The sequence below is a fragment of the Camelus ferus genome, chromosome 20 (assembly GCF_009834535.1).
Source record: "Camelus ferus isolate YT-003-E chromosome 20, BCGSAC_Cfer_1.0, whole genome shotgun sequence".
In the NCBI taxonomy this organism is placed as follows: domain Eukaryota; kingdom Metazoa; phylum Chordata; class Mammalia; order Artiodactyla; family Camelidae; genus Camelus; species Camelus ferus.
Window position 1 is genome coordinate 754673 of NC_045715.1, and position 26057 is coordinate 780729.

The following is a 26057-nucleotide window of genomic DNA, read 5'->3' on the forward strand; positions in this document are numbered from 1 at the left end:
GGAACACCGCGTGGCCCTCCCTGCACCCCTTCTCCATGTCATGTGACCAGGAATGTTCTGGATACATGCAGCTTTGTTGGCCTGAATTCTCAGAGTGGTGACAGTCAGCAGTGAATGGCTCCTGTGAATAAGAGGCAGCCCTGGGTGGCTCCAAGCCCCTGAGATTTGCAGCCTTTCCCGAAGACACACCCTGCCACCCACAGGGCCCTCGAGTCTCAGAAGTGACACCTCCTGTGTGACAGGTGACAGCATGTCCCACCATGTCCAGCTTGAAGGAGGGTGGACAAACAAACTTGAGGATAGCCCAGCCTCAGGAACTGCCGCAAATGAGTGGAACTGGCTTTTCACCTCTTTCTTCAATTTTCAGAAAATTGCCCAAAGTCATTGCAAACACCTCGCACTTCTGTTGACTTGGTGAAGGGAGTTCGCAGAATCAAGAGGTCCCTTGTTAAAGCTTACGTAGAGTCAGAGAAAGGACGCGTCACAGGAGACTTCTCAGAACACTGGCCAGAGGAGGAGACAAGGGACAGCTGTTTACACAGTGTCTTTGACTCCCTGACTTCTTACTGCATAACTGACTGAAATCACAACCCAGCTTCCAACCCGCCCAGAGTGGGGAGGTCACTCCTGCTGCCGTGGCTGAGCTCTGGGAGCCCTCCAGGCTCCTCTACAAAGCTCCTTCACTGAAGCTCAGGGCACTTTGCGAACTAAATTAGGAAAGTGAACACAGCTCTGCACAAAAAGATCCAGATCTGAGTGCCGCATTGGCATTGCCAGGGATTTATCCACCACCCTTTAATCTGGGTGTGCTGGGACAGCATTTAACACTAATTTCTTTCCCAGACAGCATTCTATCCCAACTCCTCTCCTGCACAAGTGGTTTATAGGTTAGGTTTTCCCAGAGGATTAAACACTCGAGGGCAGTGGCTGGGAGTCAGGACAGCTCCCTTGTTTCCTCAGTGTGAATACGGCTTTGGAGGAAGAAGTGTGGACCAGAGGTTAGGTCAGTGGCTTTAAAAAACGCAGCTTCTCTTACTCTGAACTTAGCATAACCAAAAAGGCCACTTGTTCCAAGAGTGGAAGGAAGAAAACAGCTAGCTAGGGCTGGAAGAAGGTCCGGGGGCTGCCTGGTGGCACAGCCGAGAAGGTCGGAAGGCCTGCCTGTCACCCCCCACAACCCCGGACAGAGCCAGGCCAGGGTGGAAGTGTCCCCTCCAGGCTGACAGGCCTGCACTCGGAGGCTGATTCTGAGATACTGTCGCAGCAGGCAGCCAGACGCCTGCAGACCAGGGTGAAGGACCGCTGGCTGGTTGGAACGGGGCCCAGGCCATGGCCCACGGCGGCCCACGGGGGGCCTGAGCACTGCCTGCCCTGTCCTAGGGGTGGGGGATCAAATGAGATAAAGTCCATGAAACGTCCCGAAATGTCGAGCACAACATAAGCAACAACCGAGCACGGGACGCCCCAGACGTGTGCTCAGCGCCCTCCTGTCGGCCCCGGGGCTGGAGGCAGCGAAGGCACTGCCTCCGTCGTAGACAGGATGGTGAGGCTTCAGTCGACAGTCCTCACAGATCGGAGCCAGTCTCGCTGACCCCATGCCTGAGCACTTAATTATCAATACCCGCAGACGATAATGATGTCCTACAGTGTTGCACAATGATTAGCACCGTAATACCCTACTGCGTGTCACGCAGTGCTGCAGCACACTCACACTGTGACACACGAGCCCTCCATCACTGAAGCGCTGTCGGGTGCTGTGTGGGGCACTGCAGCGTGTTACTCTTGGACAGCACACTGTGTACTGCTGTACAGTTGCACAGTATACATCACTACTTACATAACAATAAAATAATCCAACAATAGCATAATCTTGCCACACAGGATGCCATGGGCAAAGGTAATAATTAACACTGCATATGTGTTCAGCCAAAAAGCATTAGAGGAGACATTTATCTTATATGAATTACATCACAACAATAAAACATTCTTAGTATTGTCCTGCTTTTTTACAAGTAACTAAAAATTACTGCCCCTTAAGCTTTTTCAATGATATAGTTGCACTGTTTTTAAATACAGTATAATCTCACCCCTTTTTAAAGGATGAATTTGTGAGAAAGTAGTTTTAGCCAAAACAAGGTCTCAGTATTTTTTGGTGTGTGTCTAGCATGAGTTTTTCTAAAACATTTTTCTAGCATGTGAATGTACAATTTAAAAGATTGATTTTTAAAATACTGAATTTAGGTAAATTCAACTTTTCTTACAGTTTCCTTACAATAAATGTGAAATGCAAATTGGACAGCTCCCTTCAGATGGGGCTCCACTGAACAGCACTCGAACGTGGGCAGATAGCCTCCTCACAGAGTGCGACGACCAGCTTTTGTGTCCACACACATTCAGTGGACTGATTTCCTATTTGCTTTCACTTGCTGGTGAGCTGTGACATGTGAAGATGATGTCTAGTCTTCTCCTGGGGAGCACTTTGATTTTCTCAAGTGTGTGGGGGAGGGTCAACCATAGAAGCTTCTGTCCTTTCTGTTTCAACTATGACTAAGATGTAAAAGTCTTTGGTGAGCACCAGGCAGCGCCTGCCTTCCACCCCCCTCGCTCCCCGGAGAACAGGGCATCGGGAGGTTTAGTGATCAAGACACAGAATTCTTTGTATCCACCTCATCATGAAAAATCTGTATCACTTCCAGGAGATCAATATGACAAAGGAGTAAGCCAGAAGATGGCGTTGAAGGTTAGCGATCACAGCGTGAAGCAGGGTCAGTGTGGTTTTCAGCGTCTACAAGTGGCGAGCGAGGGGAGCGTTCAAACGACTAAGCCCGGGCGGAGGACACGTGTGCGAAAGTGCGAAAAGCTCTAGTCTTGTCGTTTTTGTTCTTAACAACCTCTTGTCTGTTGGTTGTGAGCACTCTGGGGAAAAGCAAGTCACTGATTAAAATGTAAAGCCACGTGGAGGCAGCAGTCTTCACCTTGCTCACTGAAGTGTCCCGAGTGCCTCCAACGGTTCCTGACAGGTAGCAGGTGCTCAAAAAATATCTGTTGAATGAATGAATCAATGAAAGAAGAAAGGAAGAAAAACAGGCTGTGGCCAGAAATTTCTTTGAAAAAACCCTGTTGTTTATTACAGAGACTCTGATAATGGAAAACTTAACTTGACTGAATAAAAGTGTGGCATCCTGTTAATTTCTGAGAAAGTCTCTTGTTTGAGGAAAAGCATGTCACTCAGTGCCTCTCGCCTGTTTTGTTCCAGCCTAAACTTAGTTGGTTCTTTGGGTAGGAGACAGTGGCCCAATACACAAGATTAAAAGAAAAACTGAGAAATAAGTGAAATCAAAAGTTTTTCAAAAGTTGCAAGTTGACCTGGGGTGGTGGTGGTCTAAAATCATACAGAAACCAGTGATCTGACGGTTTACCTGAAATTGCTAACTACAACACAAACGTGCCGAAGCGTCCGAGATGCTCGGGGGGGGGGTCGAGTGGGCAGGTGCTCGGGGAGTTAATTTTGACATTAAGGAGATGTTGGAGAATTAGGGAAAATTGCTCCACTTAAATATGAGTCCTACTCCGGACGTTCATACCCCGCTGGTAGATTGTCTCCTATCGGCTGAGGTTAAAACTAGGTCCCTGTGAAGGGAGCTGAAGCCCAGGAGCCACTAGGGTGCTTCGAGACTCTCCCCACTCTTTCCCGCGGCGTAGCTAGAACTCTGGGCACTGGGCACTGTGCGCTGAGTCACCTCCATCCACCTGCCCGAGACGCAGAGGTCTGTGAGCTTCTCGAACGTGCAGACGGCGTGTGCGCCGCAGTTTGTAGCTCAAGGGATCCGGGCCGTTTCCTTTCTTCTTTGCAATAAGTACGATGTTCTGTAAATACCGTGGAGGGGCGGGGCCTCGGTGACAGCGGCGGTGCCAGGGTGCCCCCCACCCACTCACAGTTCTTCGAGGTGGGCAGCCCTCCGTCTTTGGTCACAGCGCTCTGCAGGCCAAGACCCCGTCGCACCAAATTCCGGCTCCTTCACGCCCCCCACTTCCCGCCTCGGCAGCGCTGCCGTCTTTTCGCTGTTCCTAGTTAACCCGCGGGCCTCCTGCAGCCCCAGCGCGGAGGCGAGGTCCCTATTCGCGCCTTGCCCTTCGCAGGAAACCGCCCGAGTGAAGTTCCCGGACCGGTGCGCCCAACTCGAGGTGCGTCCCCAGCCCGCCCCAGGCCCTGCGGGCCCAGCTCGCCGCCCGCGCCTCCCCCCCCACCCTTCGCCACGCGCTGGGCTCGGAGCCGGCAGCCCCCAGCCCCGCCCCGGCCCGGCCCCGCCCCGGCCCGTGGCCCCCACCCCCGCCCGCGGGCGCAGCAGGCTCGCCCCGCCCCAGGCCCCGCCCCGAGCGGGGCTTTTAAGCTTATAAAGTTCCTCTTTCCCACCTCGCGGGTTAGTTTCACTGCTTGAACGTGGGGCTCGGTGCGGCCCTCAACTCCGAGTCCGGGGCGAGGTAAGACCTGGGTCGGGCAGGAGCATCGCTGCGAGCAGGGCATCACAGCGAACGCGGCGGGAGACCAGAGGTCCTGGGGTCCATCTCGAGGGCAGCGCAGGGCACCCCAGCTTCGGGGCCGGGAGGGAGCACGACCCTCGAGGGAGCCCCGACGCCCACCGCGGGGACTCCCGCTTGGCCCCACCGTCCCTGGGCCGACCCAGCCCGGGCCCGAGGAGGCCACGCGCTGGACCGCGTGGGATAACGGGGGCCCAGGACGGGCCGAGGTGGAGCTGCCAGGCTTTCCCGCGGGGGACAGCCCTTACTCCCGAGGCTTCTTCTGCCTCTCGTTCTTGAGGGGCTCAGACTCCCCGGGGCCTCCGGCTCGTGGCTTCCCGGTTGGTGGTGGAAGAGGAGGAGCCCCAGATTTAGGCCACGCGGGCCCTGCTCTCCTTGACCCCCTCACCTTCCCCGCCCTCCCCGCCTCCACTCTCCCTTGCCGGTCTACAGGTCCCGCTGACGCTCTGCGCGCGGGGATCTCCCGCTAAGAGGCTGAGTCTCCGCAGCCCGTGGCTCCTGGGACCCACTTAATCTTTGCTCGCTGCCTGGGGCTCAAGGGCATTCTTGGGGCAAAGAGTGCGGGTGGAGCAGTTGTTGGGTGCGGCGCACCTGAGATGCGAGATCCTTGGCACGCGGGGCCACCAAGGGAGCGGGAACTCAGGAGTGGGCAAGAGTGGAAACTGACAGCGAGGGGGGACCTGACTGGCCACGGCTTGAGAATGCGCAGAGGGGCGGAAACTACGAGTGAGTGCAGAAACGGAGTGCCACGCGTCGTGGCGGCTGGATTGGGGAGTGCGCGCGAAGGCTAGAGCTGCGTGTCTGGGCAGCGCTTGTGCTGCGGGCGCGTCACAGGAATGGAGAGTCCAGAAAGCTGGGTAGGAGGGTGGACTGGGGAGGCGGCGGGACTGTGGCGCCCAGGGCAGGAGCCCGGGCCCGCTGAGACGGTGCCTTCGCTGGGGGCCGTCGGCAACGCCGACTCGGTAGCGCTCGCCTCGCCACCTCAGAGCCTCCGGGGCCTCGAGGTCATTGCCGGAGGGCGGCCCTCCTCTCCCCCGCAGCCCAGAGCGAGTGCGGGAGGCGGATCCCGGGCGTGCGGGAGGACGGTGTCTGCGCACGGGGCATGAACCTGGAGGGCAGCGGCCGCGGCGGGGACTTCGGCATGAGCGCCGTGAGCTGCGGCAACGGGAAGCTGCGCCAGTGGCTGATCGACCAGATCGACAGCGGCAAGTACCCGGGGCTAGTGTGGGAGAACGAGGAGAAGAGCATCTTCCGCATCCCCTGGAAGCACGCGGGCAAGCAGGACTACAACCGGGAGGAGGACGCCGCGCTCTTCAAGGTGCGCCGACCCGGCCGGCGCCCGGCTGCGGTCCCCAGCGGGGAGGGGCACGCTGGCGAGGCCCTGCGGGAAGGGGAGGCTTCAGCCTCTCTGAGGGAGGCGCGTGGGTCGCGCGCGGAGCCCAGGGGGTCGGCCGCGGGGGGCGCTCCCGGCAGTGGGGCCGTCCAAAGACAGCGCCTCTGTTTGCGCCGGAGCCTCCCTGTGAGCGCCCGAGCCCTCCTCGCCGCGGCTGACCCGCGAGCGCGGCGCTCGTCCCCTCCGGCAGCGCCGCGGGCGCCGGGCCTGCGTCTCCGTTGTGCTCGCTCCGGCTCCGCTCCGGGTGCTTTCCCCTTGGCGCGGTCTCCCTCTCTGGCTTGCACTCTCTCCCCCGGCTCTCTCCCGCCCTTCCCTTTCAGTGTTTCTCCCTCTGTCAACTCTGCCTGACTCGGTCTCTCCAAGTTTCTCTCCGGGAAGTTTTCGCTGGCTCTCGCTCCTACCCTCTTCTCCTTCTCTCTCCCTCTCAGGGCCTCTGTTTGGGCCTCTCTCTACCGGTTTCCCTCGCCCCCCGTGTGTGTCCCTGTCATGACCGCTTCCCCCTTGGGCAGTTCACCCAGTGACCTGTGCTTTCAGACTCAGCCCTACCACCTGTGGGCAGAGCAGACGGGGACTTCCTCAGGGAACTTGCCTTAGAGCACCTCAGATCGACTGATGGCCAGAGGTGCTCTGTGGGCGGCCCCTCACCCCACAGCTCTGCCCCTACTTCTAGCCTAACCCGCTTCAGACGCTGGGTGGGCGGGGCCCTTTCCAGGGGTCCTGCAGCCTCACACACCTTTCACAAAAGCCTGGCATCTTTCTGTCCCACAGTTCTGGCAACCCTGTGAATCTGAAGCCCTAACACTGTTCTTTCCTTTAGAAATACAGTTCACAGATTCTTTTCTGAAAGATCTATATTTTAACTTTTCCCCCTCTTCTTTCCACCCAGGCTTGGGCACTATTCAAAGGAAAGTTTCGAGAAGGCATCGACAAGCCAGACCCTCCTACCTGGAAGACACGTTTGCGATGTGCTCTGAACAAGAGCAACGACTTCGAGGAGCTGGTGGAGCGGAGCCAGCTGGACATCTCGGACCCCTACAAAGTGTACAGGATCGTCCCCGAGGGCGCCAAGAAAGGTAGGGCTTCCTGGACTGGGGCTGCCGACACTTTAACACCTTAATTTCGATCTCGGGCCTCTTTCTCTGGTTTTGGTTTTTTTGTAGCCTGCCTGCCAGCCTCAGCCTCCCATTCAAGCCCAGCAAGCTATTTGCCCAAGTTCTCTGGGTCATACATGGAAATTCTCTAGTGCAGGCTAATTTCTCAGACTCCAAGTCTCTACCTATGTGTGCGTGCATGCATGTTTTCCAGTTCTGCTAAGATGTGGGCCAAATTTCCAAGCCAAAAATGAAAAGTCTGTTTGAAGCGCTACTTTCCTATCAGCCGCTCATGATTAACTGTTTTGCAGAAGGAAGGCACACACAGTCCAGATGTTGTTACCATTCATCATAATAAAAGTGTCAGCTTCAAAGTGTGCCATGGTCAACTTGGGTGCTTATTAATATTCAGATTCCCACTTTCCAAGATTCTGACCAGTGTGTCAAAACAGAGCCCAGGAGTCTGCCATTTAAACCACAAGGTGACCTCACCAGCAGCGTATTTGCTGGGCCCTTCACGTCACAAGGCTCATGGCCCACGGCTTCACCCACTTCCCTCCTTGCCCTACACACGTTGGACCTCGTGGGAACCAGTTTAATGGCCTGGACAAATAATGCCCAAGGGAATTGCAAAAAATGCCTTATTTGTCAACAATGTTATGCATTCTAGGAATTAAACCCTCAGGTATTTTTCTAAGATTTGACGTTTAGTCATGTCAGTTCCCTTTTTCACTCTGCGCACTTCCCTTCTGCCTAAACACTCAGGAGCAAAGCAGCTGGCCCTGGAGGACCCACAGCTGCCCATGAGCCACCCCTACAGCGTGACAGCACCTTACACCCCACTCCCGGCTCAGGTATGGGGGGCAGGGCTTCAGGAAGGGGGGGCTGGGTCTGTGTGAGGCACACACAGCGGAAGAGACCCAAGACAAAACAGCAGAACTTCATTTTTGCTCTTAGTCAAACAGCCAAGGCAAACCCTGGGCCACTGGGTGACTGCCTGGCTTCCCACCTGGTGTTGCCGTGGGAGCAGGTTTCAGGCGGAGGAGGGCGGGAGTGTCTGCCTGTTGGCCAGATGCTGCTACGGATGCTGAAATCTGGGAAACAGGCCTTTTGTGGAAGTCAAAGCTTCTGGAACCGGGGCTTTATCATGTGAAACCACAGGGCAGATGATCCCTGCAGACTCAACTGCTGTGAATTACAGCTCTGTTTGACCTGCTCTGCTGGGTGGAAGAAGATGCACTTCCCGGCAGTGCTTCTGGTGCAGGTTTAACCATGTGATGAACTTTACAACACTGTCTCCACTGTGCTTTTCGTTCTTCGTGGCGAGTTTCCACCAAGCCTTCTCGGATGATAAGACGATTTGGCCGCCGGCCACACAAGAGGTTCCCGAGGAGTTTGCAGGACTCCTCGAGGCCGCCCCCTGAGCTGGTGGCTCCCCTCAAGCTCCACTCTGGTCCCTCCAGCAGGTTCACAACTACATGATCCCGCCCCACGACCGAGGCTGGAGGGAGTTCGTCCCCGATCAGCCGCACCCAGAGATCCCGTACCAGTGTCCTGTGGCCTTTGGACCCCGCAGCCACCACTGGCAAGGCCCATCCTGTGAAAATGGTAAGGAGGGCACTGGGACAGCTCCTGTGGCCAGCAGGCCTGCCCCTCCTGGCCTGTCCTCTGGGCAGTCCCTCCTCAGAGCTGCTGGGAAAGGCACCCCCTGCAGTGAAGGAGAGGAGGGGACCTCAGAGGAGGGGCACTGAAGGTCACTGACACCTGGCCTGTGTGTGCCAGGACTTAGGCTCAGTGCTGCCTCCTGGAATCTTCTTTAAACATTGCAGGGGTCCCTCCAGGCCCCTGTTTCTATAGGTGCAAGCTCACACCATGCAAGCAACGTGCCCAAAGTTACCCAGTGAGAGTGGAGGGCTGGGATTCAAAGTCCAGCCACGTAAGACAGAAGATGACAGATTTCAAGCTGGTTGGCTATATTTCTTAAATTATCTGCTTAATAAGTTAACATGTTTCTTCCTCCCTGAATAATCTTAAACTTCATTTTCAATCTTGGGCAAAAAGTAGTAGATTTTGGCAGTCTTCCCAGAGAAGACTGAATTGTCCCTTAATGCTGGCTGTTCCTGTCTACATGTCTGTGAAACCAGCACATGGCAGCTGTGCCCATGCCCTCCCTCCACAGGGACACTGGGAGGTCACTGCCCCAGCGTGTTTCTCCTACACGGCAGTCGTGCCCACCGAGTTGTTGCCGGGTTAGGGCGACAATAAGAAGGGAGTGAATGAGCACTGTCAGGAGAATGTAAAAGGTCCCCCAGAGCCCCTGGTTGGGGCCGGTTTTGGTCTGGATTAGAAGTGCTTGCCCAGAAGCCTTCCCCAGACACCGAGATGAGATCTTGCTGCAGAAGCACTGACTTGCTAAGTGCAGAGAAAATTTCACATGGTATGATTCAGTACATCAAAGCACAAGCTTTTAGGACTTCTGAGTTAGTTATCCGAGTGGAAATTCTAAGACTGGTCAACACACAGATCCTTTTGTATGTTCTAGGAATATTTGCTTCTTTCTCTGGTCACATCCCAGTCACTCTTGGCTTGTGGTATTGGCGACATATACGGTTATTTCAGATTTGTATTGAGTGGCATGTTTATTATAAAGCTCAGATTTGGGTTTTAATAGCTTTTCCAGAGTGATTCGCAGCAAAGTCGGCTTTCCATATTGTAGTGGAGGAGTTAACTGACGTTGGACTGGTTTCTAGAGTCTAGACCTATGTCCAGTGCGTCAGCACCTCTAGACTAGTGACCTGGTGAAGAGGCACCACCTGGAGCTGGAACAGGGTGGGTGAGGCAGACATACCTTGAAGCACAGGCGACATTAAGTGAAGCGCCAGCAAATTCGGGTTCTAGCACATGTTCTTTCTCTATTAACATTGCTGGCAAGAGACAAGGTCCAGTTTTCCCCCAAACCCAGGAGCAGCAAGCTCAGTAAACGTGGGCTGAGCAGTTTGTAGGGGCTTCTTTTTAATCAGGCTCTTTAAGCTGGGCTCTCAGCTCTGCTGTGAACTTGCTGTGTGAACGGGGGCGAACCCTGCTGTCTGTCTGAGCCCCAGTTACCCTGCACGCCAGTCATGGAGGAATGTGGGTCTGAGGGCATAGACCTCCAATTACGAGGTGCATTACCTGCTAGGTCTAACGTACGGCCTGGTGCCTGAAGTTAGCGACACTCTGACGCATTGAGAGTTGCCAGGAGGGTAGGTCTTTTCTCTCAGCAAACACACACACAGGCCATTCTGTGAGGTGAGGAGGTGTTAACCAACCAAAAGGGAAATGAGGGAGGGGGGGGGAGGGAGGAAGAAAACAGGGAGACGTCAAGTCTCCTTCAGTGAGAAAATGCATTCCTCCTTCAACCCTGGTTTCCCGGCTGGACGCCAGCTTGTCTTGTGGCTCTGGAGGGCCCCGAGCCCTTCCGCCCAGGCTGGTGCACCCCAGGGGCTGACTGGACACACCCTGCGGGGCTGGATGGACTGTCTGGCTGCCATCTGATTCTTCTTTGCAAATACAGGTTGCCAGGTGACAGGAACCTTCTATGCTTGTGCCCCGCCTGAGTCCCAGGCCCCCGGGATCCCCATAGAGCCAAGCATAAGGTCTGCTGAAGCCTTGGCGCTCTCAGGTGAGTGGGGGGCCCCCGAGGCGGCGTCTGCAGGCTCCCCTCGCGTCTGGGCGGATTTGAGGGGTCAGTGAGCACAGCTGGGCCCGGAGCAGTGACGCCCCTGACCCCCCGACCGTGAGCGAGGTTGGAAGGCTAGCAGGGGAAGGAGGGCTCCGATCCCGGTCATTCCTCTAATCTACCTCCACCGCTGGTCCCACCTGGCCCCGCTGGAGGCTGACCTTGCAGGAGTGTGCAGACCCCCCGGTGCATTCCCCCAGGCCCTCTGCAGCCGGCTCCCTCACGGTGCGGTAGGCTCCTCAGAGCAGAGCGCGGGGCTCCTAGAAAGAGCAACCAGGGGCCCTCGTCAGCTTCCCGGGGACACTAGCCCTGGGTCCTTCTCACTGTGTGCGCTGCCTGAGGAGACAAGTGTGGTGGCCTCCCCCTGAACTTGATGTGTCCTGCAGACAAACATGGATTAGACCTGGTTTTAAAGTTTCTAAAAGACTCCCTGCAGCTTGGAGACCGTGACTGTTTTAAGGAAGGCACCCCAAGGCTCACTGCACTTGTGTGGTGTATGTGTGTTTCTTTTTAGATAATGTTCTGATTTTTTTAGGTGGGATTTGTATTAATATTAAAACTGAATAGCTAAGCCCCCCGCCTTGCCCCCGGCCTCTTTGAAGATGAGCCACAGAAAGTGTAAGCCGAGTTCTCGAGGTTCCGGGAGGTGAGAGCCGGGCTGTCCTCGCCCCCAGGGGCCTGGGCCTCCACGCGCGCGCGGACCTTTCTGGTGCCACGGCTCTGCAGGAGTCTCGCCGGCCCTGGATGTTTCAGGGAGGAGGGGCTTCTGAACAGAAAGGCCTGTGTGTGTTTTTAGAAACTTTCAAACCCTTTTCTTGAACACCTAAGGCTTGTGTGGGTCCCTGAAGAGTAGGAAATAGACAGCTATTTATATCCCTGTGACCTCGTGATTTCTGATGACGTTAAATGAAATGAAACCTCTAGTGGCCGACACCCACTCCTCGGGGCTCAGAGCAGCAGAAGTCAAAGGGGAGGCTCGAGACAGTGATGTGGGTTGTTTGAGTGTCAAAACCTGCCGTTGAGGAACAAGAGGCTTTTGTGGGTTTCCCTGGGCACACAGTACAGCTAAGTCCCAGCCTCGCCAGTTCAGCAGAGGACCGCCGTCCCTCATGGTGAGCCTGCGCGGTCACCTAGGACGGGCTGGAGCTCTTCGGCCTTTCAGATCAGGGCACCTCTCAAGCCTGGCTTGGTCCTTTCAGCCTGTGGGTTGTATTATAAAGAAGGTTCTGAAATCAACAAAACTTTAAAAATTAGTTCATCTTGTTTAACGTTTGAGGAAGTCAAGTTCTAGAGCCAAACTCAAACAAAAAGCAAATTGGGGGTCAGCCCTGGGAACATTGCCCTCACAAGGTAATTTTATTAAGCAAGTGGTGCATAAACAGTGGAAAAATAATTTAAAAATCAGAAAAGCAACAATGAAAAACCATAGTGTCACAGTCCCACCGCCCAGAGAGCACCACCGTCCCAGGGCTTCCGCGTGTGCCTGTGTGTGGGGGGAGCACCATCCTGACACTCCAGGGCGGCTTCAGGTGTGTGGAAATATTTGCTTTTTTTCTCAAACACCATTGTACTATTTTTGCTGAAAGTTGAACTTAGGGTTTACTTCTTCCAAAATCAGAACTGCTTGTCTGGCTTAAAATGCATTTTTGCTCAGCAGCACAGGACTTAGTGTATTGGAGACGAGCCCCCACCAGCAAAAAGTAAATCCGTGTCATGTGTGTTTGGAAAGTGCCCAGTTAGAGGGCAGTGAGGAGACTCCTGGCAGACGTCTCCACCTCCCTCCGAGTCTCCAGGAGGGATGTGAGTCTTGCAGGGTCCTCTCGGCCCCCTCAGCAACGTCCCACCAGATGCCCCTCGCCCTGGTCAGCGGCTTGGCCTCCGGGGCGGGGGTCCGGCTCCTCAGCGCTGACCCTGGAAACTTTGTTTGCAGACTGCCGGCTCCACATCTGCCTCTACTACCGGGAGGTCCTGGTGAAGGAGCTGACCACGTCCAGCCCCGAGGGCTGCCGGATCTCCCATGGGCACACCTACGACGCCAGCAGCCTGGACCAGGTCGTCTTCCCCTTCCCGGAGGACAGCGGCCATCGGAAGAACATCGAGAAGCTGCTGGGCCACCTGGAAAGGGGCGTGGTCCTCTGGGTGGCCCCTGACGGGCTTTACGCCAAGAGACTGTGCCAGAGCAGGGTCTACTGGGACGGGCCCCTGGCGCTGTGCAGCGACCGGCCCAACAAGCTGGAGAGAGACCAGACCTGCAAGCTCTTCGACACTCAGCAGTTCTTGTCAGGTGAGGCCGCTGATCTCCGTCAGAATGGAGGTCCTGGGGGGGGACCTGCCTCAGGGGTCTTCCATCTGTTAACCCCGGGCCTGCCGGGCGAGGTCCCAGGGTAGGTTTCTGGTGGGCTCGCCTGTCACCCCATCAGCAGAGGCGTGTGAGAAGGAGGCTGACCTCAGGAGGACTGTGGTTCAGGCTGAGGTCTCGAAGTTCTGGTATTCACCAAGTACTCACCAGCTAACAAGGCTCACGTCTGGCTGGCAGTGTGGCCTCAGCGAGCATGTCTGCCGATGTTTCGGCTCCTTTAAGTTTCCTAGAAAAATGGTAAGGTTGGAAGTATGTTGTTAACACTCTGGCTGTGAGGTGTGTCACCCTCAAGAGAGGCCTTCCAGCAGGTGGGACCAAGGCTGAGTGTGTTGAACTGATTTTGCAGAAGGGAAGTTATGAGCTGTCTCTGTAGGTTTCACATCACGTTTTCCAGAACCAGTAGGTGTCGTGTCCCTAGTTTTGATCTCGTGGCAGTTAGCTGAGCCCCGGGCTGGCTTTTGTGAGAGTGCTGGCCACCACACGGAGGAAGCTTCACCCAGTGTCCGTTTACGTCTGGACTCGCGTTGCCTCTTCTGGGGCAGAAGCGGTTCTCCGAGCCTCCGCATCGTCGCTAACGACGCTGTGCAAGTGCCCCTCCAGAAACACTCTGTCCTGGGCTTTCTCGTGCCTCTGCTCTCCCTGAAGGTGCTGCTCAACTCCACTCACGTCAAGTAACAGGACGAAGCATCCCGGAGCCTCACTGCCGGAGGTGCTTGCTCAAATGTGGGGTTGAAGTTGCCCGAGTTTGCTTGGGCTCACCCAAATTCTCTTTTTGTGCCGAAGCAAATGCATCCCCAGACAACCGGTCCCCTGCAGGGCCAGACAAGAGGGAGAGCCGAGCCCTGGCACCCGAGGCGGGAAGGCGCGTGGGGCTGGCTGCCCCGCCCACCCGGAGCCTCGGAGCTGCCTCCCGGGGGCCTGGAGGGCGCCTGGGTCTGGGTCTCTCCGAGCGGCGGGGCTGAGGCTCAGAAGGCACCGCAGGGCGGGGGCTTTAACGGCAGGCCCCCGGGCAGTGGCCCTTCTTCCCCAGTCCCTCACGTCCAGGAAGGGGGCCTCCTCCCTTTCTGGCCAGGCGAGAAGCTGCGCCTGAGCCTCGGGGCCTGGAGGGCTGCACTCACTTCACGTTCATCTGTGAGCAAGGGCTGTTTTGCTTTTTCTTCCTCTGTGACCCAGGGCTGTGCCCTTAGCCCGGTGCTGCCTCTTTTTATATCCTGAGGTGTCACTGAGGTTCAAGAGGCCTGTGAGCTCAGAACTGCAGCTGCGCAGAGCAGCCCCTCCAGCGAAGGGCTCCCTCGAGTGTCCGCAGGTTACCGGCCTTCAGAGAACCGTGCCACTGTGCCTCTGCGAGCAGCCTGTGTGGTGTGGGCGCCTCCGCCCACCTCGCAGCGTGGAAGCCTTTTGCATGTTCTGACTAAGCCGGTTGGGTTTGATTTGAATTCTGGAAGACAAAAAGAAAAGCAGGAAGTCAAATGGTCCACTGAGTTAGCTAGAAACTTCTCTTCAGTTGAAGAGAACAGTGGAAATCTTTGATATCTGCCCTTTCAGGACCTGCAGGCTCCGGGGACAGCCCCAAGGGGCCCGGGGTGCTCATCTGATAAGAAGGCAGCCGCAGCTCTGCAGATGCGACATCTGGCTGTAGCAGGAGGGCAGGGCCAGCCGGGGCACTGTCACCCTGACTGAGGCTGGGGGCTGGGGCCCCGCAGGGGAGCACATGGCTCAGCGGTGCCCCTCGCGTGGCGGTAGAGCCGCCGGGACACACCCACACCCACAGGCTCGCGGCCCATCGCCCCCACCCCAGTCTCAAACCCATGGCAAGAAGTCAGCCTAGAGTCAGTTTGGGATGCAGCTGCCCACGGCTGGGGCTGAGTCTCCGCTTCGGTGGTGTCTGCATCGCGCCTGTGGAGGTCCCGGTGGCGAGGACGGATTATAGGGCTCAGCAGTTTTGAGATGAGGTTTATGAGTAGACCAGGGTCAAATCAGACCATTATATTTTTTTAAAGAAAATTTGTCTTTGGTATAAATTATTCTTTTGCCTCAATGTGGCTACGCTTCCTTTTCCTCCTCCTTCATTCCTTTCTGCTGCCTTTGCCTCCTCACGGGTCCACGGCTGCAAAGTGCAGGTCCTGGTCTTAGGCTGCGTCCACTCAAGGTGAAGGCTGGAGCCTGCGGGAGGGACTCCATGAACACGCGGTGGTCCTGCCCTCCCTCCCTCCTGCCCTGGTCCCTGAGTTGGCGTGGGCTCCCTGCTCCAGCCTGCATCCCTGTGGGGTTCTGAACGCCTCTCTTGTGGGTCCCTGCAGAGCTCCAAGCATTCGCCCACCACGGCCGGCCCCTGCCGAGGTTCCAGGTGACTCTGTGCTTCGGGGAAGAGTTTCCAGACCCTCAGAGGCAACGGAAGCTCATTACAGCTCACGTGAGTGTTTGTTGCCTTAATGATGGCGTTTCCTTGGCCTGCATGGAGAGCAAGGTCCCTGCTCAGAGAGGTTCAGTTGAGACATGAGTGTCCAGTGACCAGGCAAAGCGGGCAAAGAGGGTGCAGCGAGCAGCGCAGCCCGAGCCCACCCGCCTCCCGGCGCCCGTGACCCCCAGCCCTGGCTGCATCCGTCCTGTGTCTTCTGTTCTTCAAGGAAATTGTCGTATCCCCCTTTATGGGGATTTAACAGGATGGAAGCTGAACGTTGCCCTTCAGAATTCTTCCCATTTAATACTGCTTTGAAAATGCTCATCTTCACTTGGTGGAGAAGCTTTTCCCAAACTGACTTTTGTGTATTTTGTAGGCCCCTCCAGATGTTCCCCAGATCCTCTTTTATTTCTGAATTTTAAAAATTATTCAATTGTTGGAAACCAAGAGCATGTGTTATCTGGAGGAAGCTAAACCGTTCAAGCATTTCGAATGGGTCAGCTTATCAACAGGTTCACCAGCAGTTTAAGACGGGATTCACCTGTGGCAAGGAAACATTTCACAAAAAAGGAAAGAAAAAGGGCTTAGATAAATAACATTTAGCATTCCTTTGCCACAGAAAACAGAGTTTTGAATACTTAAGATTTTTGAATTTGAAATTTGAAGACTTTGCATTGCATTCAAGAGTTATTAATGGGCCCAGATAATGAGCAGTAACAGGTAAAAAATTACACCAAATAATAACAAAATTCAGGTCAGATTTTAGTTCTGATACCGGTTCTTGTTGAAATCTGATATGAAACACTGTCTAATGTGCACTCTCTAATGCAACCCCCCCCTTCCTGATTGTAAAATAAAAAAACAACCAACCAATAGACAAAAATATAGTCCCCATAAACTTTAGGGTTTTCTCATAAATTCTCTTCAGGGACCGATACAATTGTTGATTGAGTAACTGATTCTTGTTAACAACTGTCAAAGGACTAAAGCATCTTGGCCCTGGGAAATAGCATCTCAGACGGCAGTGGTGACCCCGAGCCTGTGGAGCTAGACACACTGGCCCTGGTTGGGCAAGGATTGTCCCCAGCGGGATCCCTGAAATCGAGGGGATGGAAGGTGGATGTGGGAACACTCAGGAGTTCTGCTCCTTCTTACTGTGGATGTATTTCAGTTACTTCCTGTGAGGCATGCTTAAGTCGGTCTGTCTCAAATAACACAAAGGCTCAGTTAACAGCACACTTGATTGGCTGAAAGAAAGCATTTGGTTTTCTTAGACACTTGGGTTCAGGAAGAGCTGAATGTTGGATATTTTTTTGGTGAACGTGGACTACACTAATAACCAAACTTGATGAATTTGGGATCAGTTAACTTCTCTTTTTTTCACAATATCAGTTTGTTTTTGTTTAATTTTGCTGCTTTTTTTTTTAAATCTTTGGTTTAGAAATATGCAGATTATCCAGGTTGTCCATGAATTGTGAGTCCCTGAGCCCTCATCCCTGTCAGACTGCAGGTGTGGAAACATAAATCCATTGGCCTAAATTACCTGATTGCCTCAAACTTACTTTTAATTTGGTTGTTTTTGCCTGATTTTCTTCAGTCTTAGTTAAACGTGAATTTCAGGTAGCAGCTGGTTTACAGATGCCATCTCTACCTGTCCTGTCAATTGAACCCCAGAGTTAAGTAGGCTCTGTTTATAGGCTGGTGCATGTAACAAAAAGTTAGTCCTCCAGAAGCCCCCAGTGTGACTCGTTCTGGTGTGTTATGAACCTGCACCTGGACCTCACCCTCAGCTGTGAAGGTTGCCGCACGGTGTCAGAAGGAGTGGCTCAGTAACGCTCTCTTGAAAATCTTCTGTTGAAGGTTGAACCTCTCCTCGCCAGGCAGCTGTATTATTTCGCTCAGCAAAACAGCGGGCATCTCCTGAGGGGCTACGACTTACCCGAGCACGTGGGCAGCCCGGAGGATTACCACAGGTCCATCCGCCACTCCTCCATCCAAGAGTGAGGACCGTCAGGCCAGACACTGTCCTGTAAATACCTGTCCTAGGACAGCTGATGGAACCCCCACTTTTTCTTTCGGGGAACCCGGGGCTTCAGTTCAACACTTGAGGGGAACGTGTGGAAAATCTGCCCCACTTGACTGACAGACGAAAGGGAGCACCACTCCCAGCACCGTCTGCAGACCCCGTGCTGATGAGAATGTGAAAAGCACAAAAATCAGCTTATGTTTACTAAAGTGCCATCTTCAGTTTGATGTGGACTCTCTCTTGCTTGAAGTCTGAGAAAACCTTTACCAGTGCTGACCACCAAGGAAGGGTCCGAGAGCCGCGCTGTATCTCAGGGAAGTAAAACCCAAGTTTCCGACCCCAGGAGAAATGGACCAATATCTGGAAACAGACTCTGCCTGAGGGCATCACTCCCGCCGCCGCCTGCCCTCCGGCCCTCCCCAGGGTGGGCCCCAGGCCTCCTTGCGCAGACCCCCGCCCGCTCTCCTGGGTGTCCCTGAAGCCAGTTCTAGACTCATTGCTATTTTTTTGAGCCAAAGAGCATTAGGGCTGCCCCTGAGTAGTGTATTTGCCTGGTAACAAATGGTTAAGACATTTTTTGTTTGCCATTTTGTCTCTCATTCTGTAGAAATTATTGCTAAAACGTTTTCTTAAAGAGGGAAAAAAAACCAGGTGAATAACGCAAGTACTAAAGATGTATTTTGAAACTTGAATGACATTTCCCCTCTTGTCCTGCTTGTTTTGTTTGGTGACCAGTTGTCCATGACAACACTAGGGCGGGGCCGTGCTTGTCCGAGGGTGAGCCCTGCGGGGGGTGGGGGGGCTTCACAGATGCGTAACTGCAGACTCAGTGCACCGTTTCTGCTTATTTTGTGCATTACATGCTTCCTCATGCCACTGATGGTCTGATGGGGCCTTAGAACTACGGGCTTTCCTCAAACACATCTTTTTATAGAACCACCAAGCCCCCCACTGGCTCGAATAGACCTGATCGCTTACTTGTCCCATTTGGAAAAGTGCAGGTGTTTAGATGGTGATGCAGCCGCCGGTGTTTCTGTGCTACCAGGAAGTAACCGCCACTGTGTCGAGGCTCAGCAAGAGCCCTGCGCCTCCCCAGTGCGCACCGCTCTTCCTCGTCTTCACTTCTTCATTCGTTCAACAGACAGATTACAGCCTTTATCCGATTTAGTGAGCAGTGAAGCTTGGAATGCCATTTCTTTTTCTTTTTTGAAGGAGTTTTTAGTAATAAAATAATACAGATTAACTACAGAAAATGTAAACAGCATAAAAGAACAAAAAACAAAACAAATCTTCCTTTTTTCCAGCCCAAATCCTCCTCCCTAGAACTGTGCACAAGAAGCATTGGATTCTCCCAACACATTTCACTTTTCTATAAACTTACGGAAATTGAAGAGCTCCGGGCTCACGACGCACTGGCTTCTGTGCTCCCTAAATCCAGCAGTACAGAGTTACCTCGTTCTTCTCAGAGGGTTAGTGGGGACCCTTCCACGGGGCTAGGACACCCTGCGGGGGTCCCTCAGCCGCTCAGGATGAACCTGTCTGACAGTAGACGGTGTTCCATGGGCAGCAGTGACTGGCGCATCTCATAGATGCGAGTGTTTGGGGTATATTACCCCGGGAGGAGATGGGCGGGGGTGCCACTGTGGCTCGGCCGGCTCCCCAAGCAGACCCTCAGTCTCAGTCGGTATTTGGACCCTTTTCTTTCTTTCTCCCCTTTTTAGTATCAAGCTGCTTTGCTCTGGGGCCACCTTTCTGCAGAATGCTGTTGGCCTGGGCCAGGCCCCTCTGGTCAGTGCACATTCGTGTGTACTTTAGTTCGGAGAGACCCAGAGTGTGAGCCTGTAAGTGAACTAACCATGCAGCCGGCCAGCAAAGGGTCCTGACAGTTGTCTCAGGACCTTGAGAAGGGCCTCCTTCCTTGACCCCAGACTGTTCTCAGCGGAGGGGGCTGTGGGTTTAGGTCCTTGTTCTGAAGAGCTTGGAGATGGCAGGGAGGAATGTGTGAGTCCCAGGCAGTCTTGTTCTTGGGATTTAGTAAAGCTGTGGGCAGTGACTGTGTCCTCTGACTACTGCGGAGAGCTCGTATGAGACCAGAGCCCTGGGAGCCCCTCGGTCGCTGGCAGGCGGGGCAGAGAACCAGCAGGACGGTCGTGTTTGCTGTGTCTGAGCCGGAGAGACTGCTTCCCCGGGAGAGGCTCCACTGCCTGCCAGGGCACGAGCCCACGACGGCGCGGGCGTCACAGGGACACAGCTGAGCCCGGCCGGAAGGAGAACGCGGCCTCGGGCTCAGGCGTGAACAAGGCTTTCCTTCATGTCACTGCGTGTGAGCCTCGGTGCGGGTCTGAGGGGGCTTGTCTCAAGGCCGAGCAGAGTTCCAGGCGCGGCTGGTGCCTGTGTGGGCTGCACCAGTGAAGGTCTTTTGTTTGTTTGTTTATTTGCATCAGTCATTTTTTTTAGTAAAAACCCAGATGCAGTCCAACCCGCTTTCATTCCTGTTTGGTCCCATTTTTCCACTTCCCCACAGGTGAATGCTTTCCGACAGTGGTGAGCTCCCTTAAGCTCTCTGTTCTCATGGCGTGTCTCCCTAGACAGTCTGTAGCTAACTGGTGCCGACTAAATGCAGCTCATTTCGCACCTTGCCTTCCTGTCTGGAGACTGGCCGGTGGCAGCATGGGCGACCGCACCCCTGTTGACTCTGGATGAGCCGTCACAGGAGTGCAGCCCCTGTCAGCTTCCCTGCTGTCCACCCCTCCATGTGGGGGAGGGGGTACAGCCAATGTGGAGAAGACACAGGAGGCGTGGAACAGAAAATAAACTGTAAGCTCACACTTTGCTTCAGACTCTTGGAGAGGAGCGGGGCCTGGCGGGCAGGGCTGGCTCCCGCGTCCCTCTGTGCAGAGGGAGAGGACGCGGTGGCCTCTGGACTTCACCCCAAGGCTGGGCTGGTTCATCTTGCTGCCCAGTCCTCGGACAACTGTACGTGATGCTGTCACGAATTCTGGTGTAAATCGCTTTTCAAAGCAGATTGACATTGGTGATAATCTGATGTTTTAGGCACTTGACAAATAAAGACTTTTTAAGAACACAATCTGTCATGGGCTGTGTGTTATTAAACACTCATGTTGGTAGCTTTTTAAATACTTCCTCCTTCTGTTGCTTTCGACAGCCTGCTTCCTTCCTGGTCGCTGTGCCCACCCCTAAAATCAGATCTCAGAGTGTTCGGCTGGTTTTAAAAAGCCTGCCGAACACGTCCCAGCACCGAGCGCCCCTCCTGCCCTTGGGCACCGTCTCAGGGCACAACAGCCCTCTCCCCCCACCAGCTGCGTTTTACAAGGTCTCGCAAAGCCAGGCACGTCGCTGTCAATGTTTCTTTCTATTTTGTCGCTGTTGCTAAAGGAAGGAGTTGTAGGTTTGGCAGCATCCTGAATGTGGAAAGTTACATGAAAGTGTGTGTGGAGAGAGCACAGATGAGACGGACTCCCCGAGGCCACAGGAGGGCACTCCCCGCCCCCACCAGCTCTGGCGGCTGCCTGCCTGCTGGTCCAGCAGGAACATGGGGGCAGGGCTGCAGCCTGTGGGGTTAACATCCTTGCAGCCGAAGACAGTGAGGAGCTGTCAGAAATGTGTTTACTTCGCATGTGGAGCCCCAGAGTATTAGATTTGAATAATTTTGAATTTACTAAGTGGTAGCCAGATAGAAATAAGGGGAAAGTAAACGATCTATACTGATCTAGGGGCTCTCTCTGCTCAGCAAGAGTGGATGGACGCGAGTCAGTATTCACAGCAAGCTTTTCTCAAGCAATTTATCAGCTCATCACATCTGAAGGAGGGTTTCAAAGGGACTCTGCGCTCTCAACTTGTTCTCAAGGCCACACCTCTGTCAGGTACAACGTTTGTAAACCTTTCTTTACACACAGGGCTTGTTTGGCTGTATTGGATTCAGTTTCCTTGACAAGTAAACCCTTCCACGTGGGGTGTGTGGAAAAGCTTGCCGTGCCAGAGAAGCTGACCCTGCCCGACAGCACCTCCCTGGAGAGAAGCGCCCGGGGTCACACCTAAATCAGCCCAGGCAGATGGCTGGACACCTTCTGAACCAGTGGGGAGTTACGAATTCTGGGCTGCTACAGGCACCCCGTCCCCCAGCAGGACGGCGTGCGGCCCGTGGCTGTCCTTGGAGGCCCTCTGGAAGGCAGGGGCCTGGGGGCTCTCAGCAGGTGTCTGGCACGATCATTGTAAAGTCCATTTTGATCCCAACCCTCGAGCAAATGGCAAGAGTTTGGAATCTGCGGACGTTTTATGACACTTGGAAGCTGCTGCTTCTCTTTAGAATTTACGATTCGCAGTTCCTCCCTGTCCCCACAGGCATAGGCAGGATGGCGGCTTCACAGAGCATCGTCCGAGCAAACAAGACATCTCTGCCCCCATTTCCTCTCCGTCTGGGTCAGGTCTCCACGGAGATCACTACCTGGAGGGAGATCGGCGGGTCATCTGACACCTCTGCCTTCATTTCTCACCTGTCAGTCCTGCTGAGGTGCTACCCACAGGAATCTCCTCTCTCCTGGAAGCTGGCCCCTGCTGCCCCGGCCAGTGGGCACCCTTCTCTCCCCCAGGCCGCAGGTCTGACCGGTCTCTTTCTGGAGGCATTTCTTCACCCTCCTGGAGGTGTCCCTAGTCACACCCTTCTGGCTCGGTGAAGGATAATGTTGCTGAAATATTGAAAAAATGTCCCCACTGTGTGCACCCGCCTGCTCACTCCCAGGGCAGACAGAAGATAACGTGGCTCTTGTAACCCAAAGACACTGGTTTCTGGGGAGAAGAAAGAGGACATAAGGAAGCTGGGGATTTAAGGAAGAACAACCCTTTCACCCTTTCTGGACTCCCACTCTGACCAGAGAAAATGCTCAGAGCTGAGGAGGGACGCCAGAAGGAGAAATGTGTGCACGGCTGTCAGCGGCTCCCTGAGAAGGGAGAACTGCCCTGGCCTCCCAGTAAGAGAAGCGGGGAGCGAGCCCGAGTGCAGCTTGCTGGAGGAACGGTTACCACAGGTGGGGAGGGCAGGGGCTGCAGAGAGGGAGGGCTCCGTGTGCCCTGTGCAGGTGGGCGTTCAGGGTGTGAGTGGACACCCCTCGGGACCACCCCCCACCGCCTGGCACCACGGAAGCCACGCCAAATTTACTAACACCTCAAGGAGAGGGGAGCCGTCACAGTGAATCGAGATTGAATTTCCATTATCCTAGTGGAATAAGAGGTAAAGTGAAAATTACGCTGTTCAAGAAAACAGGAATTCCATTTCCAGAAAGCGACAGCCCAGCACTCAGTTTGGCATCCGCTGTGTCTGCAGCACGCCACGGGCCGTTCTCGACTGCAGTTGCTGGTTGGTTGACTTTCTTCCCTAATACGAACCCTTGAAGACAGGAGCTGGGTCCCCGTGGACCTGTCCAGCCGCAGCCCCCAGCCCCTCAGGCACCGCACTCAGGACTCAGAAGGGTCTGTGGCGTCCGGCAGTGTCCAGTGGGATGTGAGCTGAAACAAATGGGACACCCACCCACAGAACGGGACACCGGGTGCCACTCCAGACGTGTGCAGCGATGAGCATTTCTTGATGGGGAGACATTCTCTTATGTTGTTAGGTAAAAAGCAAAGTTTCAGAACAACGTGATAAAGGTTGAAAACTTTTATGGAGTCCATGCATAAAAATTTTTAAAAGAATAGTCCAAAGTATCAATTGTATCCCTGAGTGTTGGAGTAACGGGGATTTTTACTTTTTATGGGTGCTTTTCTGTATTTTCCAACGTTTCTCCAATGACCGTATATTTAGTTACCAGAAGGGAAAAAAGCACAGATGCAACCTTCTATGTTGACGCATCCTCTTCTGTATATGTATGCTTTCTGTTTCTTATGTTGCTGCTTGGGTTCCCCAGTGGCCTCGTTTCCAGGTGACACAGTGCAGAGTAGCCCTTCCTGCCTGGAAGCCAGGGGCCTCAGTGCTAGTTTCCCTGGCCCTCCCTTCCCCCCCTCCCCCACCCCACCCTCCCTGGGAGACCTCCCTCCCCCACCCCATAACCTCCCCCTCCCCCCAGGGGAACCTCCCCCTCCCCCACCCTCCCCCAGGGTAATCTCATCCCTCCCCCACCCCGTAACCTCCCCCTCCCCCCCAGGGGAACCTCCCCCTACCCCTACCCCCACCCTCCCTGGGAGGCCTCCCTCCCCCACCCCCCCGGGAAACCTCCCCCTCCCCCACCCCCACCCAGGGTAACCTCCTCCCTCCCCCACTACCACCGCCACCCTCCCTGGGAGACCTCCCCCCCCCCCAACCATCTTTCCTCCTCTTGGCTCACTCTTCGCCTTTGGCCCCAGTATTTACCATTCCTGTCAACGCAAAAGGTAGGGTTGCTTGGAAACAGGAAGGAAAAGATCATTGATGTATATTTTTAATTGTGGTAAAATACACAGAAGTAAAATGTACTGTCTTCAAGCGCACAGCTCAGTGGCATTAAGTACGTTCACCTAGTGCCGTGCAGCCGTCACCTCGGTTCCTGCCCAGAGCTCTTCATCTCTCAAACTGAAACTCTGTCCTCTTTGACACTAACATCCCTCCCCCCGAGCCCCTGGAAACCACCATCTACTTTCTGTTGATGAATCAGTCTCCTCTGGGGACCTCACGGAAGGAGAGACATTCAGTATTTGCTCTCTGTGACTGGTTTAGCTCACTGAACACGATGTCGGCAAGGCCGTCCTGTCGCAGCCAGTCTCAGGAGGGCCTTCCTTCCTAGGGCTCAGTGTGGCTCTGTGTGTGGAGGGACTGCGTGCCGATGCCCACTCATCCTTCTGGGCCGGCATCCTTCTGGGCTGCCTTCACCTTTCGGCTGTTGTGAGTGTTCCTGCTATGAATGTGGGGGTGCAAATATCTGTTCGAGACCCTGCTTCTAATTCTTTGGAGTATACATGGAATTGCTAGATCATATGGCAATTCTGTGTTTAATTTTTGAGGAACTTCCATACTGTTTTCCACAGCCGAAGCACCATTTTTCATTCCCACCAACAGCCCACAAGTGTTCCAGTGTCCCCATGTCCTCACTGACACTTGTGACTTTCTGAAGAACAGTTTTTTAAGACTCTGTCCTTCCAGCTGACACCTCCTGAAGACCCACTGCGTTCCTGGCCCTCATCTGGCTTCCAGGGACGCCCCGGGGGGCCCGTGGGCTGGTGAGGGAGCTGTGAGGACGGAGCAGGCGCTGTGGGTGGCGGGGCCAGTCCTGCCTCCAAGACGGAAGTGTTCTTGTCCCCCTTTTTTCAGGTGGAGAAGCTGAAGTTCCTGCCTCGTGTTGAACAGCTGCTAGGAGGCAGAGCCGGGACTCTAGCCCAGATTGCTCTGATTCCGAGCGGTAGCCCAGGGGCGGGGGTCAGAGACACGCACCCAGCCCAGACTTCCTGAGACGCTTCAACTTTTTCGCCAGGAGGAGCCCACAACTACACAGGAGCCCCCACGTGGGTGGGAAGAGACTGGAAACAGAGATGTCCAGAAAGGCAGAAGAAACCTGCTCCCGGGCTCTCATTACATTTCTGCGTCCTGGGCGCCGAGATCTTCCACACCATCAGCTCCTCCGCCCTCGACGTGATCCCAGGGCACAGGTGTGTCCTGTCTTACCTCGTCGTTGGGGGCTGAGCGCCTGGAGTGGGCACCTTGCGGGGCTGCATGGCCAGTGAGTCCCCGGGAAGGGACCGACCCCAGCTCGTCCTGCCCCGGGCCCCCCGCTTCCTCTGTAAAACACTCTTGACTCTTAGTTCCTTCTGTGAAGGGGGCTCGACTGTCACAGGGTTGTTGCCAGCATTAGTGGGTAAATGCTGCGAGAGTTAGTGCTGTGGAAATTACTTGTAAAAGCTTGGTTTTTATTATGAGCCTCCTTGAGGGTAGGGAAGGTGTCTTATTTCAGTGTTTACTAAATTTTAGTCACATACACTCTGCCTTCACAATTTTGTTTATGATTATGTGAATATTACCTAATTAACATTTATGATAACAAATACTATTTATTCAATTTGTGAGTTTCTATTTAAAATGTGACTTCTCAAAATATATTTGAAAGCAAACCCGTCCTTCCACGAGGTTGCCCAGTGAGTTCTGTGGAACTTCTGGCATCTCCCATTGACAGGGAGTCGGGGAGACGTGGCAGCTGGGGGTGTGGTTAAGACCCTGCGAGGCTCCGGCCACAGTGCCATCCCCCGAGGGCGCCCACCCGCCTGACCAGGGGTTGCTTACCCCTCCGGGGGGCTCGGGGCCCGGGCTGGAAGGCTCTCCCAGCTCTTCTTGCTGCAGCCCAGGGCGAGTGCCAGGAGCCCGTCTGCCTGTTCCCTGTAAGCCCAGAAAAAGTCCCTTCAGTCCGGGGTGATGATTAACTGCTTTGCAACTCGAAAGCAACACCAGCAACAAAAGCAAAACCTCGGGTCAGGGGAAAAGCGCACCTTTGCTCATCCCACAACCCAGTCCTTGGGGCAGCCTGGGCCCTGGGGCTCTCACCCCGGGCACTGC

General features: G+C 54.6%; 1 protein-coding gene across 3 annotated transcripts; it reads left to right on the top strand.

The window, feature by feature from the left end:
• Positions 1-4414: 4414 nt before the first annotated feature.
• On the top strand, positions 4415-25448 carry IRF4 (interferon regulatory factor 4). Of its 3 annotated transcripts, none has more exons than XM_032462376.1 (9): positions 4415-4482; positions 5580-5857; positions 6819-7005; positions 7789-7877; positions 8487-8631; positions 10577-10684; positions 12672-13025; positions 15401-15513; positions 24825-25448. In XM_032462376.1, exons 2-9 carry the CDS (start codon positions 5642-5644, stop codon positions 24960-24962), a joined length of 1350 nt encoding a protein of 449 aa, XP_032318267.1. In that variant the 5' UTR covers positions 4415-4482; positions 5580-5641; the 3' UTR covers positions 24963-25448. The 3 variants fall into 3 exon arrangements, with proteins under 3 accessions (XP_032318267.1, XP_032318265.1, XP_032318266.1); XM_032462374.1 differs by lacking the exon at positions 24825-25448 and adding an exon at positions 17362-20615; XM_032462375.1 differs by lacking the exon at positions 24825-25448 and adding an exon at positions 17362-20615 and having other exon boundaries at positions 8490-8631.
• Positions 25449-26057: the final 609 nt, after the last annotated feature.